Source organism: Akebia trifoliata, chromosome 3 (assembly GCF_017979445.1).
Source record: "Akebia trifoliata isolate Shusen 1 chromosome 3, ASM1797944v1, whole genome shotgun sequence".
Lineage (NCBI taxonomy): Eukaryota > Viridiplantae > Streptophyta > Magnoliopsida > Ranunculales > Lardizabalaceae > Akebia > Akebia trifoliata.
Genome location: NC_141377.1, coordinates 47936838 through 47951911, shown reverse-complemented (window position 1 = coordinate 47951911; position 15074 = coordinate 47936838). Strand labels below are relative to the sequence as shown.

The 15074-nt window shown below is 34.2% G+C and overlaps 1 protein-coding gene across 3 annotated transcripts; it reads right to left on the bottom strand.

Annotated features, from left to right (window-relative positions):
- Positions 1 to 780: 780 nt before the first annotated feature.
- LOC147407524 (MLO-like protein 4) lies at positions 781 to 13562 on the bottom strand. Of its 3 annotated transcripts, none has more exons than XM_086436151.1 (15): positions 12765 to 13559; positions 12608 to 12665; positions 12293 to 12516; positions 8278 to 8394; positions 8084 to 8144; positions 7766 to 7866; positions 5399 to 5473; positions 4877 to 4962; positions 3365 to 3414; positions 3068 to 3108; positions 2806 to 2973; positions 2684 to 2719; positions 1757 to 1824; positions 1442 to 1556; positions 781 to 1354 (listed from the first exon to the last, which is right to left on the bottom strand). In XM_086436151.1, the coding sequence occupies exons 1-15, from the start codon at positions 12891 to 12893 to the stop codon at positions 956 to 958; spliced, it is 1728 nt and encodes a 575-aa protein (XP_086292277.1). In that variant the 5' UTR covers positions 12894 to 13559; the 3' UTR covers positions 781 to 955. The 3 variants fall into 3 exon arrangements, with proteins under 3 accessions (XP_086292277.1, XP_086292278.1, XP_086292279.1); XM_086436152.1 differs by having other exon boundaries at positions 1442 to 1502; positions 12765 to 13557; XM_086436153.1 differs by lacking the exon at positions 3365 to 3414 and having other exon boundaries at positions 2806 to 2960; positions 12765 to 13562.
- Positions 13563 to 15074: the final 1512 nt, after the last annotated feature.

The window sequence follows — 15074 nt, the reverse complement described above, 5'->3', positions numbered from 1 at the left end:
AAAAATCAGCTCATTCCAAAACTTCTAACCCATGTTTTGAAAAATGTTTGACACAATGCTTGGCAATCTTTAGGGCTGTTGAACCGCTTCCAATATATATATATATCAGGTTAGGCAACCATCATCCGGAGCTAAAATTTGACCTACCTGGGTTAATTTGAGGATGAAATCATCATTACAAAAAATTTGTTCAATCTGAAACTTTTAACTCATATACGACAAATTTTGGCTTTTGACTCATATTTATATTTTCTCAAAAAAGATATATACGATTTTGCTAAATATTTGAAACGAGAGCCAAAAACATGCTTTCTCAAAAAACAAACTATATGACCCATGAGAGATGGAAACAATCAATAGTATTACTCCATTCCAAATTACCTACTGTTCGCCTTAACTAAATAACACAACAAATATCACATAATTACTCTATCTCCATTCACTAAAAATATATGAAATTTACATTAATTTAATTGGAATCAACATTAAATAAACATAGACATTTAAAAGAATTGTGCAGGAGTGACCTCAAGATTGACCTTAGTTCACACTTTTCTGACATGGAGGTGCATACAGAACCATAGATACTTTTCAAATCGAATCTCGATGAAAAGCATCTATTGTTCCACACACATCCACCTCAGATAAGTGTGAAATGAGGTCGATCTTGAGGTCACTTCTCAACATTTTTTAAACCATGGTTGCCCATCTTTACCTCGGCCACCAACGGTGGTATCCCTTCTCAATGCCTACCCCTCTATCAACAGCTAAAACCATCTATGGAACAAAAGGAATACAACTGTAGACCAGAAAGGACATATTAAATGTAAAATGACTGTACAAAGACATTCTATTTGTAATTTTCAAGTATTAACTGAATGAAGAACAAGCTATTTTATCTGTAAACAACTACCATTTTGCAATATGAGACAAAGCAGACGTATCGAAAAAGATACTAAAATTCTTCATCTGGTGTAATGAGGCACGAGTTATTTTTCTGTTTCTCATCACCATCATCATCATAACTGTCATAGAGAGTACCTGAACTAAGTGAATAATATAAATCTTTATCATTTGGAGCTTGTTCAAAAATCTCGCTCTCTGCCACACAGACTGGTTGTTGTGAGCTCAAGACGTTTTCAAATCTCATAGAGCTGATAGGATTGCTGCCTGAGGCAGCATAATTGATTTTAGACATCTCATCAACGATGGAATCCAAAGAGCTGGTTGATGTTGCTGTAGCCAGGTTGGCACGGGAACCATGTTGTCTTGACCTCTCTGCTCTCCTACGCCACCCAAAAAGTGATTCTCTAACACTTTCGCTAACTACAGATTTCTTGAACTTTGATCCCATCTGTGCATCAGTAACACCAATGATTTTAAAGGAAGGGAGGACCCCATTTTTAGATAATATTATGCATTCCAAAGAGTTGACTCATACCTGTGTAATTATTACATATAGCGGAAAGGTAATGTAGCTACACCAGAACTGGAAAGTAATCCTGCAGTTATCTAACATCTTTAAAAACTTTGGGATAAGGCTTTGATGATGATATCTAAATATTAGAGGATACACAAAACTGTCAACAGTTGCTCCATATTTTGGACTGATCACCACTACAATCACTTTTATATATTTTGAAATCAAAATAATTAATTATTGTCCCACACACAATTTGATATTAAAAGTTTTCATATTTTTTTATGGACTAAAAGAGAACGCAAGCAAACAAAGAACATTATAATGAAGACATACCCTGATGCCAAGCGGATAACAAGAAAAATACGATTCTCCATGAAACATGAAGCTCCTCTTATTTCCCACTGAATAGAAATAAATATGGTATCTTGTAAAATTGTCAGAAAGATGCATAGAAAATAGTAGGTACCAAAACAACCAATGTTGGTATGTCTACTAAGACCTGATAATAAAGAGTTAAAGACAGATCTAGATAATGACCCAGAAGTTGGCTTTAGGTGAACAAATTCATTTGTGAAGACTAATGTAGTCTAAAAACCAGTTTTTGGTTGATTGATTTTTATAGAGTTGGGGTGAAATAACTAAATAAATAAAACTCTACACATGACTCGCCAACGCCCAAGTTATCCTGAACAAAATGTTTGATTTATCTTTAATCACCCATAACATAGTTGCATCACTTTTATATCACATTCCAAAATCATCCCTCCTCTGGACTCATGAAGCCATCCATTTAGATTCATGCGTCAATGCTAGACATCAAACATCATTTCCTTAGAGGAGAGTTCCCAGCAAAAAAAAAAAAAAAATCCTTAAGAAGGGAACTCTTTGAAATCCTGATAATGGGAAACTTAAGGAAATAATTAATAATCAATCTAATCAATGGCACAACCACAATCCAGCGCACATTCGGAGGTAAAACTACCATTCAACGGACCCACCAAGGAGATTTCTTATAGCTTATATTGATTTGATTTATTGTAATCTTTTGAATGGAAAAAGATATGGACAATGGTCCAAGAAAAAAGTGGGTTATTGGATGGTAAAGATCATTCGATCATGTTGCTTGCTGTCATAAGTGTCTCACAGGTGGGACGCATTGAATGGTGGGGCCTGTGCCCCACATATACTGCTATGTGGCTTGATATGTTCCCCTTATGTTTCACTTAGTGTAACCAAATAAACATCGTAACAAATTCTTACCAGTGACCAAATAAATGTTGCCATCTCAAATGCATTCTGCAAATCAAATGCCCATGAAACAATAAGAATTTCTTCCGCAGATAATATTTTTAAAAGCTACTGAATGTTTCTGCTCTATATACCTGAAATGAGATTAGTTGTATTAACCATAACAGAAGTTTTGGCTTTCCAAGCCAGAAGAGCTCATCTCTTAGGTTAAACTGATTTCCCGTGCATGTATTTGTGTCCATAACTTCAAGAGCCAGTTTTAGCACTATATGGTGCAGTTTTGTACCAACTAGCAGGATCAACTTATGTATTATTGGAGAAAAAACTGATTAGTGGAATATAATAACAGAGAATTGAGCGGGTAGAAACTAGTGCAATATAACTGTGAGTACTTACAATGGCTGGAATGAAAGAAAGCCAGAAGTAAGCATTGGTTCCTGAAATAAGGGATCACATTATTCATGCTATAGGTAAGGAAAAAAAGAAAACAAAAGGAAAATAAAATATAGTTCATAAATTAGTCTAAAATCTGTGGCATGGAAACATAAATAATATGTTTTGCACTTATTAAAGTTGTCTCAGGTTCCAACACCCAAAAACTGGCGATCAATGGTGGCTTACAAGATTTTTTAAAAAAAAAACTGGTTTTTTTTCTAATTAAATCTCAAGAATGAACAAGCTTCCAGAAATTACCATGAAAATTTACAAAAATGCACAATATGGAATAAGCCCATAGTGGAATGCTGCATATGGAAAACAAAAGTTGTAAGATAATATATTTAGTCAGCACTTCATAATAACTTCACTGGTATCCAACAGAAAATAAATCTTATGTGGCAGTCTACGGATGAAACCAATATCAGAGGTACTTTTCACTTGATTATGCAATTATTGATAACTATCTACTCCCCAATCTATGAAAACACATAACAATACTCACTATTTTGACATCTTTATATTTTGATCTAATCTATATGATTATATCAGATGTGCCTCATCCAGTAATGGCATATTGTCCATGTTTCATTGAGGTCTTATACCTACTTCTCTTTCTTTATATCTGACGTGCCTAATTCATATCCAAAGAATATGACAAATATACAGCCAAAGAATAGTGCACACATACACATGCCTAAATACTTCATAACCATCATGCAATTACAAAGTTCTGCACAAACACTTACATTTAAGAAGAAAACAGTTTACCTAGCACTAGCAATATGGGCTCTCTAGGCATTGTTCCAAAGTCGAGTATAGATAAAATGAAAATCAAAACTATGTATTATCAATTCATTATCAAATTAAGTAAGTCTTCCTCAAACATTTATGCTAGGCAATGTTTCCAGTGAAAAACACCAGTATGATCTGTTTTTTAAATAATTGCACTGCAAGAAAAATCTTGTACATGAAAATGTGCCATCTGACACCAAAAAAGAAACGAAAGTGCTATCAGATGAAATAAGTAAGTGCAGTGGAAAAATACGAGGGGAAAATACTAGGCTAAAGCCCATGAAATCATAAACTATAACAAAATGCTTGTTAGATGGTCATTGGACAATATGAATAAATTAAACATACATGCAGTGTATGATGGGAGATCGTGCAATACTCACTTATTTACTAACTGCGTGTTCTTCTATGCAACTTGGCATTAATAAGATGAACCTTAAAATAATGCCCGAAGTATTTACAAATTTATAAGGAAGAATTCAACGAACTATAAAAAACAATTCCCTGGGGATTTACAATTTGTACGGAAGCCTCCTTTCCCACTTAGACAAGAATTACATGTAACAAAAATAATATGAAAAATAAAATTCAAATGGTCTTGAATAGGTTAGCTTATCAGTCTAAAAATAAAAATAAATGAAACGATATATCTTCGGATCTCAAGAATGTAAGTGTTTTGAAAAACAAGTAGTATAAAACATGAGCATATTTTAATCAATAAACTATGATTTAATTGAAATGATTCTTTAGGACAATAAGCAAACCCACAGTCATAATTTAAAAAGAATAAAATGAGAAATATATTACCTTACCTATAGGAAATAAAACAGAATAAAATACACTACGTAAAAAAATGGGTAAATTCGATGGACCTTGACGTCAAATTTACCCCTTTTTCATGTAGTGATATATAACACAAATCCAAAATTCAATTTAAAAGGGTCACCAACTTCAAAGTAGAGTACAGAGGGATACCTGATTCCTACAATATCACGAAATTCATCCTCCATGCTACGAAGCATATAACTATGGAAATCATATGACAGATGAAGTTTGTGATTCTACAATTCATAATAGAGTATAAAAAGAATTAATAAATGCATTTGAACATTAAAGAATGAAATAGTTAACAAGAAATGTTTGTCTAGATGAACTTGACCATCTCATTGGTTTGGAGCCAGAAAATTATTTACATGGGAAGTTTTGAATGCGACGGATATAATGATTTAACAGAAAAGCACAAGAGTGTGCGCACACACACACAAAAACAAATGAAGCTCTTTCTTCCGGTTTAAATGCACAATTAATACTTACAATTCTCCATATTGTTCAGTTTCATTGCTACCCTACACCAACATTTGCTTCTATGGGTGGGTTTTGTGCTTATTATACCAGAGATACAAATCTTAATTAATTGGATCCATCTGTTCATTTTTCCTACTTATAAGATCTAGCTGGGTGAAATATCCACCAATATATAATAGAAAAGGAACTCACGCTAATAAAGCCCAAGCGAAGTGCCATGTAGTCGGCTCTGTTTATAGAACTCCAAAATTGGCGGGTGAAACAAAGCTGCAAAATGGAGTAGTTTAAGTATGCAAATAGTCCAGCATGGACAAAACTGTATATAGTGGCCAAGTAAATTTATGTATTAGCTTCATGCGGTTGGAAAGCTCAAATCTATCTATATACATACATATATATATATGGGGAGTGAGCGTTCAGCTGACAATCTTAGGATGACAACGTTGGCTGACAAAATTTGTCCTAGTGGCTTAAACGTTTCGGATTAGGCTGATTTTTTGTGAGAATGATCTATATGGTGAGGAGATCATCCTCACACAAAATCAGCTCAATCCAAAATTTCTAACCCACATAGGACAAAAGTTTTGGCGCCGTTTTGTCATCCTAAGATTGTCAGCCGAACGCTCCCCTACAAATATATATATGGATAGCATTCGGTAGCCAAGGTTTTGTCATATGTGGCTAAAAGTTTCGGAATGGGCTGATTTTTTGTGAGGATAGTCTCTATGGTGAGAAGATCATCCTCACAAAAAATCAGCCCATTTGGTAACTTCTAATCCCATCAAAAGTGGTTTACAAATTAACGGTCCACGATTCTTCAACTTGGAAACTAGGGTTAGAGGTTTCAGAATAGGCTGATTTTTTGTGAGAATGATCTCGTCACCATAGATATTATCCTCACAAAAAATCAGCCCATTCCTTTTAGCCCATATGGGACAAAACACTTTGGCTACGTTATTGGTTGTTGAACCTGACCCTCTATATATATATATATAGGGTCTCGTTTGGCAGCCAACGTTGGGAGCCAAATGTGTCCTATATGGGTTAGAAGTCTCGGATTGGGCTGGTTTTTTGTGAGGATCATCTCTATGGTGATGAGATCATCCTCACAAAAAATCAGCCCAATCAAAAGTGGTTTACAAAGTTGAAGAATTGTGGACCATTGATTTGTGTCGTTAATTTGTAAATCACTTTTGATGGGAAGTGGTTTACAAAGTTGAAGAATTGTGGACCATTGATTTGTGTCGTTAATTTGTAAATCACTTTTGATGGGTAGCGTTCGGCAGACAATCTTAGGGGGACAACGTTGGGAGACAAAATTTGTCCTATATGGCTTAAAAGTTTCAGATTGGGCTGATTTTTTGTGAGGATGATCTCCTCACCATAGAGATCATCCTCACAAAAAATCAACCCAATCCGAAACTTTTAAGCCATATAGGACAAATTTTGTCTCCCAACGTTGTCCCCCTAAGATTGTCTGCTGAACGCTACCCATATACATATATATTGTTCTAATTCCATAATATATATTAAAGGAATAAAGAAGGAAGAGAATAAAGAATGAACGAGAGAAAAGAGAGAATATGGTTTTGAGGGGGTTGCAAAATGTGCTGTTCACAGTTCCCTTCTCTCACTGACATATAATAAGCTTTTAAAGAAATTAAAAATATGCTCCTAATAAGTGACAAAAACCAAAAACCTTAAAATACCCCTGCACAATTCAATCATATACCCATTGCATCCTTTCAATTCCTAAAAAACTCCGACAGTAACTAGTATATATAACATGGTTGATGATAAATATCTTATTTCTATACCATACTTTGTAGTTTGTAGTACTTAAAATATTTCACATTAGCAAGGCTGCAACCTATAAAATAGAGCTAGAAGGGAATTTCTTAGAGGCAAGTGTAATGAAAAGGATATATCCTAACATTATTCAAGGTCGAGTACTATAAAAAAAAATCAGCTTCCCAGATTACTCAAGAGCAAGACAAGAATCAAGTTTTGCCTCTAATATCATGATAAATATTTTGAAAAATGACACATACTGCAAAATCAAAAGATGATAGTAATGAGCACATTGTCCATCGTCCCAACAAATACCCCTTCATTAGGGTTAAAATTGTATAATAAAGTAGAGTATCGAAACAGAGTTATGCAATCAGTTGAGATATTGTACGTAACTTATGATGTGGGGGGGGGGGGGGGGGATACTATATTATCTTATTACGACAATACTCGTTTAACTTTGTATATTTTTACCCAACCCTTCTTCAATATATTTTATTTAAGTGAAATAAATCAAATTCATAAACCTCCTAAGTAAAAGATAATCATTTTCAGGAAATCCCTATAATGTCCATTGAGCTCCAATGTTCCATATAAACTCGGCTAAGTTGGGGAACTACAGGCCTGATCAACTTTTGCATTGATTTTGCAAAATTTTAAACAGTAAAAAACATTGAAAAATCATGTTTCTTGACCAATATAATAAGAAAAATCACTATATATGACATAAACAAGTAAATAATTAGAATTTTGAGGACGTGGGATTACCATCCAAATGAGAACTTTGTTTTGGCTCCATGGGTGAGATGTATGGTGAAAAACGAAAGTAGATAGACGCCTGTAATTCTTTGTTCCTACCTCCGAGGAACCTAATTAAGAATTTAAGATTAAAATGCCAAAGTATTCAACTGAAATGACTGTTAAGAAAAATGCTTAAAAGAATGATTAAGAGAGAAATAAAGAAAGATATTGGAGAAAATATTCACAAAGAATAAAAGAAAAAATGGACAAGAGTAAGATATTTCCTCTCAAAAAAGTGCACAAACAATATTGACCAGGAGTATTACTACAAGCAAACACGCCCACCTTGTAAGCTCTGATTTATCATTGATTTTGCTTGACTTTCCCATGTTCTCCAGCTATATATCTGCATGAGAAAGGACAAGGGAAAAGGAAAAAAAAACACCTTAAGAACTCTTGATAAAAAAGAAGCTCCAAAGTCAGAGAACTACATCAGAAAGGTAAGCTTGTAGAATAAGTTTTGAAGGAACAGAATTGACCTTAAGCATAGCCAGAGCAATGGTGGCGAAGTTGTAAAAAACATGGATAACACCAAGAACAAACAACAGTCGATGAAGTTGCTCGAGACTTTCATATGAAGCAAAGGGTTCATGACCCTGAAAATGAAAGACACTTGCAAGTCAATATTGAAAAGGAAATCTCCATTGCCTTTCGCAAAAGATTCTAGTAGTTTATGTATGTTTATTGATATTTATTATCGACAGGTAAAAAAACCTGTAAGTTTCAAAAGAGAAGTAAAATGAATAATTTTCCTTTCATATGATTTCATTAGTGTTTCTGATAGCTTATGCAAAAAAAGAAAGTGGAGTTGTTAGGAACATGTCCAGCATTACAAAAGTGCAAATGGTTACTAATAAAAATTGAAGTTTTCATAAATAGGAGACGATGCTATCATTGGTTGGTCACTAAACTTTCAAAAAATATTAAAAAAATCGCATGGATCATGAAACTTTAAACTTTTGATACCATTACAATTGATTATTGTTTCCTTTCATTGTCCCCATTGTTTGTTGTTGTTGCCTTGATTGCTTGAAACATTTATAACCTTATGTTGTTTCCTAGATGACCTTGTGTCCTTTTATTCCACAATATCTATAGAAAATAAAATAGAGAAGTATATAGCTAGAATCATGGAGAAATCATCAACCTACGCATGACAGTGAATCTCAGGATGTCCTCTAATAGATCCTTTTAATTTGTGCGTGAGCACTGATGCAGACGAAAAATATGATGCCCAGAAAGAGAAATATTTAACTTTGACACCAAACAAGAAAAACAAGCAAGAAGACTGAAAATAATCTTTGAATGTGGTTGAATCAAGAGATACCCACAAAATATCTCTGCAAGTGAACCTTAAGGAACACCAAGTCTAACAATGCTAGCAAAGCTTAAAAAAAGTATTTGACCAATCAGAAGTCTCTCCATCATTCTTTTATTTTATACAATATATAGAATCTTATATAAGAAAAATGTCCAAGGGAGACTTTGGGACAATTTAGATAATTCTAAAAGATACATAGGATAATTAGGGAATAAATATTGCATGGGAACTCAACAACTAGAAACTCAAAACCATGATAAATGAATTAAGTCTTGAGCTAAATCATAATAAATGGTTCAAGAATCAAGATTGACTATAAAACACCATGATAAAAACTTTGCTTAGTCTTCAAGTAAATAGAAAATTGTAGGAGCAAATGAGAAAGACATTTTGCTACATAACATGGGCTTCCAAAAGATACTAAAATGTGCTTGTTGAACTTAAGTTTTGGCCCATTAAATGGGTACCAATTACCAAAGATCAAAATATTCTACTACATGGTTGGGCTAAATGAGCTTCAAATGCATCATTCTACTCAGTGGCTAAAAAATTCATCCTTGAGTTCTATCAATGAATTGTTTATAAACATCAAATTGGCTAGCTCCATATTTAGATTATTTTCCAGCTTCATGAACAAAGGCTAACCATTTTAGCTGAAAGGAACTACAACTGAATTTATCTACAAGTTCACATTCATAGGCATAGCAATTCCATGTGTCATTTTCTTCATTTCTTGACAAGATCTCCATATGGAATGGATGTCTTGTTGCAATTCTAGATTGAATGCATTTGATTAAAACATTCTGACCAACCTCGAACACTACATTGTTGGAAATCTATATTTTACCCTCAACATTCTCTTCAGGAAATTTGACCCAAACAAACTTTTCTTGGCAGAATTCTCTATATACCATTCTCATAGTCTTCAAACTCATCATAAATCGGAAGACCATAGTAGAGTTCCCAATAGTCTTGAGTATGGTCTCATCAATAATTCCATTTATTTTTCATGATGATAGAAAAGGATGTTCGATATTTGAGGCACTACCATCATAGCTAGTTGATCCCCTCTCTGATTGGCTCTATTGGAGAAATTCTTGTTCCACTTGTTGTAGCGCATCATACTTTTCAAGAGTTTGGTTTATTTTCCATACCATGAACTTGAGCATTTTGACCCCTTGTTGCCATCACGACTCCTCAAACTAATGGAAAACAACCTTACTTTGAATCAGCTTTAACTAAATCATACACTACCACACATGCATTGCGACACAATCCCATGATTGAAACAAAATCTCAGCTTAACAAAGACATGGAAGGTCAGCAGGTCTCCTATAGTTGTTTAAACACTGGACCTCTTACTTTGTTTCCTACGATGCAACTTTTTCTAAAGAAAAAGAAAAAAAACAACTTACATCCAACTTCCTTTCATTACATGCACACATCATCATCAGAGCCAAATCCCAAAAGATTGGATTTCTTGCACACAATTACCAAATAATAAAATGAATATTTATTAAAACAGTCTCAATAGGAGTAGCCCCATACTAAGGAAAGTCGATTGAGATGGTTAGGCCACACGCAAACAATTAGAAGGGATACGCAAGTCTAAAGGAGCAAGAGGAAGAACAAAAAGAATGTGTCTTGAGGTAGTGAGAGGATATAACCACACTAGAATTAATAGAAGAAATGACTTTAAACAGAATGAATGGAGGAACAAGATTTGATTAACCGGCCTCAAATTTTTGGGATAAGGCTTCGATAACAAAGATGCTAATGGTGAATCTTTCATTGCCTTTGGTAGGGTAGACACACCAACACAATTCTCACACAAGTAGTGGACTTGTCCAAATTAGCTACCTATATTCAGGGCCGGCTGAAGCAGAAGGCCACTTTGGCAATTGCCTAAGGCCCCACATTTAGAGAAGCCTGCCCCCCCCCCCCCCCCCACACAAAAAAAAAACAAAACAAAAAAAATTACGATTCTCATATAAATTCTGCCATTATTTTTTTTTTCCTAAATACCTTGCCCATGTGGAGAAAAGTCCTCATTCTTTAACCTGGAACCCCACCTCCCCCTATTGTTACTTGAGAAACATTTTCCTTACTAACGTAGTAAGATTTTAAGCCTTACTAAGGGTTGTTTTACTCACAGATTACTACATTAACAATCCAACACCACAGCCTCTAAGTTTCATCGAAAAAGTTACATCCAAAACATTTTTTTTTTTCAAAAATCAATTTCTTTTGGGCTTGATCCAAGGTCTTTAAAATGGATGGCTACTGAACTTCCACCTAACCCCAAAGTTTAAAATTACAATTCAACGATGAAAAGTAACTTTTTTAGGAAAAAAAAATTGTATTGAAGTTAATAGAATTTTGACCTATGCAACCCTGAAGCATCGGATCATGTCTTTTGATGTCACAAGGTGGGTACTTGGTGAGCCCAAGGATTACTAACTTAGTAAGGCTAGACTTACTCTTGTTTTCTAATAAGCCCTTCCCTACTTTAAAGGAACAACACCCGTTCCCCTCCAAAAAAAAAAAAAAATTCTTTAGAATTCTTACATTCGGATTTCCTATAAATAAATAAAAATGTTAATTAAGACTCTTAGATCCCAATTACTTTAGAAATTGATAGTTTACAAAAAAAAAAAAATCCAAAACTCTTTAGATTTCCATCCTCACCCACGTTGAAATTTCAAGGTCAATTTTTTTTTGAAGGTTCGTTCATAAACACCCCCAAGATTCTAGTGCATGGTAGTGTTATTGATAAATCATACTTTAATTAACTTTTTGTAAGACATTATGTCATAAATAACTTTTAGTGGAATCTCTTAACATCATAAGGAAACAAAAGATAATTTTAGCACCAAAAAAAAAAAAAAAAAACCCATTGTTTTTATTATATACATAATTAATTAATATTATTTATATTAATATACTAAATATCTAAAAAAGGGTCTCATTTAGAGTTTTGCCTTGGGCCTTAACTTGTATTGAGCCGGCCCTGCCTATATTAGTGCTCCTATCATTCAATTAAGGACAATTCTTGTGAAGGAAAACTAAAAAGACATCATGGTCGAAATCTCTAAACCTACATTTGCAAGCTTACTTTTTATCTCAAGATCATAAGAAAAATTCAAACTACATGGGTTTGGGAAATTGAATACCTCAGGGCAGTATTCATGCCGCACGGTCGACTGCTCATGCTCTGGGAAAACTGTGTGATTGAAAGAAACTAAATTACGATGTTGGGGCATTGCTAATGTATCATAGCTTTCTGCTCTACACGGATAGAATCGGCTGCTTAAGGCCGAAGATTTCACGCAAATCTTAGATACCCAAATGGTCCAGTGACCCATCAGCAATGATAGAAGACCAAAGAGCATTAGCTCTGTTTGAAGAAACAACAACAACAAAAAACTCAAAATCTAAAATTTCCCAACAAAAAAAAGGAACAGAAGAAAACCCATTAATTACCTTACCTTCCTTAATCTTCTCTAGAGCAGCAATCAGAGCTTTCCTCTTAGTCCTAATTAACCACTGTTTGATAAAATTCAAACCAGAGAACGACGTAAATAAAATAGAACCCAAAAGCCAAAACCAAAACCAAAAGGACCAAGAACTACAAAACGTTCTCACCTTCCCAATCAGCTGTAAAGACCCGTGAACGAGAAAACCAAAACAAACCATGGCCGTTATGACCGTTGAGACAGCCCATGTTGGAGTTTCGGACAATGACCTTTCGTTCTTCAGTTTTTCATTCTCCATTTATACACATAAATCTGAATCCTTTAGTTTTTGGGTGATGGGTATTCAATGTTTCGAAATATTACATCTGAAACAGAAAACCCAATGCGTCGTCCACGCTTTATGCGTGAAATTGAGTTGAAGAGCTACACCAAACCATTAATGGCGTCAATTGAAGTGGTGAACCAGTCTTGGCTTTTTGTACGAAGAACTGCAGACAATGCAGCAGCAGCTGCATGTTAAAGGGTATGCTTGATGTCTTGACATGCCTGCTGGCCGTGGGAAAGAGTCTATGTTTGAACGTGTTGTGTTTTTAATTTTTTTATTTTTTGCTCTTGACACGTGGCATTGATGAGGACTCCACCTGGGATTGTCGAGAAAAGTAGATGGATCGACAGCTTTGGATTATTTGATTTTTTTTATGGCTTTAGAGGACCACCCTCCACCCACCTCTCTTCCCGTTTAAATGGAGAGGTTTATGTCTAAAGAACTCGATTGCATCATATCATATGTTACATTGAGGAGGGAGTAATTTAAGATGGATTTGATAAGGAAAATGCTGGAATGACACAGGGTATTTATTGCGATTCTCACAAGTCTGACGTGGGATGTGCACGTAGCCATTGAGATATTTCCTCGTGATACAAGTAAAAACCTTTATGTATGCATCTCCATGTTAGAATTGTAAGAATCACAGTAAAACCCTCTCTCTCTCTCTCTCTCTGCTGATTCTATTAATTAACTTTCTGAAACCTGGCTTATTAGAGAGAATGAATTTTTTTTTTTTTTTATGGCCATCATGTCCTTTTAAAATTCGTATGAGACTGGAGAGTGAATTTTAAAGTTGGAGTGGAAGATCATTGAGATTTTTTAAAAGAGTAATAATAAAATAACACATTAAAATGTACGCAATATATATGTGACTAATGTAGCAAGTGTACAAAATTGTAGATATTTTCCTTTGATATACAAAATTTTAGATCTTTTCCATTTTAAAATTCTATTGGAATGCCGTAAAGTAATGTAAATATAATAAATTTACTAATAATATATGAATAATAATCTTTCCATCAAAGAATACAATAGAAGCATTTAAGTTGTTTAGTCTTAGATCCTATATTTAAGATCATATTTATCTAGATCAAGTTTGATCAAAATGTAAAACATACATATGCACTAAAAGCCTCATTCTTTATTCGGCTCAATCCTTTTAGAAAAATATTGGACCAAGTTGAATTGCCCACATACTGTTAAGAAAAAAAAATTTGATTAAATGAATTACTAAGAAATCCCCCCAAACTTAGGGATTATTTAAAAAAAGATCCCTCTATCTAGGTCTTTTAAGTAAATTTTTCTAATTAGAATCCAAATATATATATATATATGGGAAATGTTCAGCAACAAACATTTTGGCAAAACATGGGTTAGAGGTTTTGGAATGGGCTGATTTTTTATGAGGATGATCTCTACAGTGAGGAGATCATCATCACCAAAAATCAGCCCATTCTAAAACTTCTAACCCCATCAAAAATGGTTTACAAAAAATAGACGGTCCACGATTTTTCAACTTGTAAACTGGGGCTAGAAGTTTTGGAATGGGCTGATTTTTGGTGAGGATGATCTCCTCACCGTAGAGATCATCCTCACCAAAAATCAGCCCATTCCAGACCTCTAACCCATGTTTTGAAAAATGTTTTGCCAAAATGTTTGTTGCTGAACGGGACCCTATATATATATATATATATATATATATATATATATATATATATAATATATATATATATGGGAAATGTTCAGCACCCTAAGTTTTACCACACACTTTAACAAACGTTTTTTGTCCTACATGGGTTAGAAGTTTTGGAATGGGCTGATTTTTGGTGAGAATGATCTCTATGATTAGAAGATCATCCTCCCCAAAAATCAGCCCATTCCGAAATGTTTAGCCCTATGTTTATACGTTAAAAAATTGTGGACTGTCCATTTTTTGTAAACCATTTTTGATGGGGTTAGAAGTTTTGGAATGAGCTGATTTTTGGTGAGGATGATCTCCTCACCATAGAGATCATCCTCACCAAAAATCAGCTCATTCCGAAACTTCTAACCCATGTAAGATAAAACGCGTTTGTTAAAGTGTGTGGTAAAACTTAGGGTGCCGAACAGGACCCTATATATATATATATATATATATATATATATATTTCT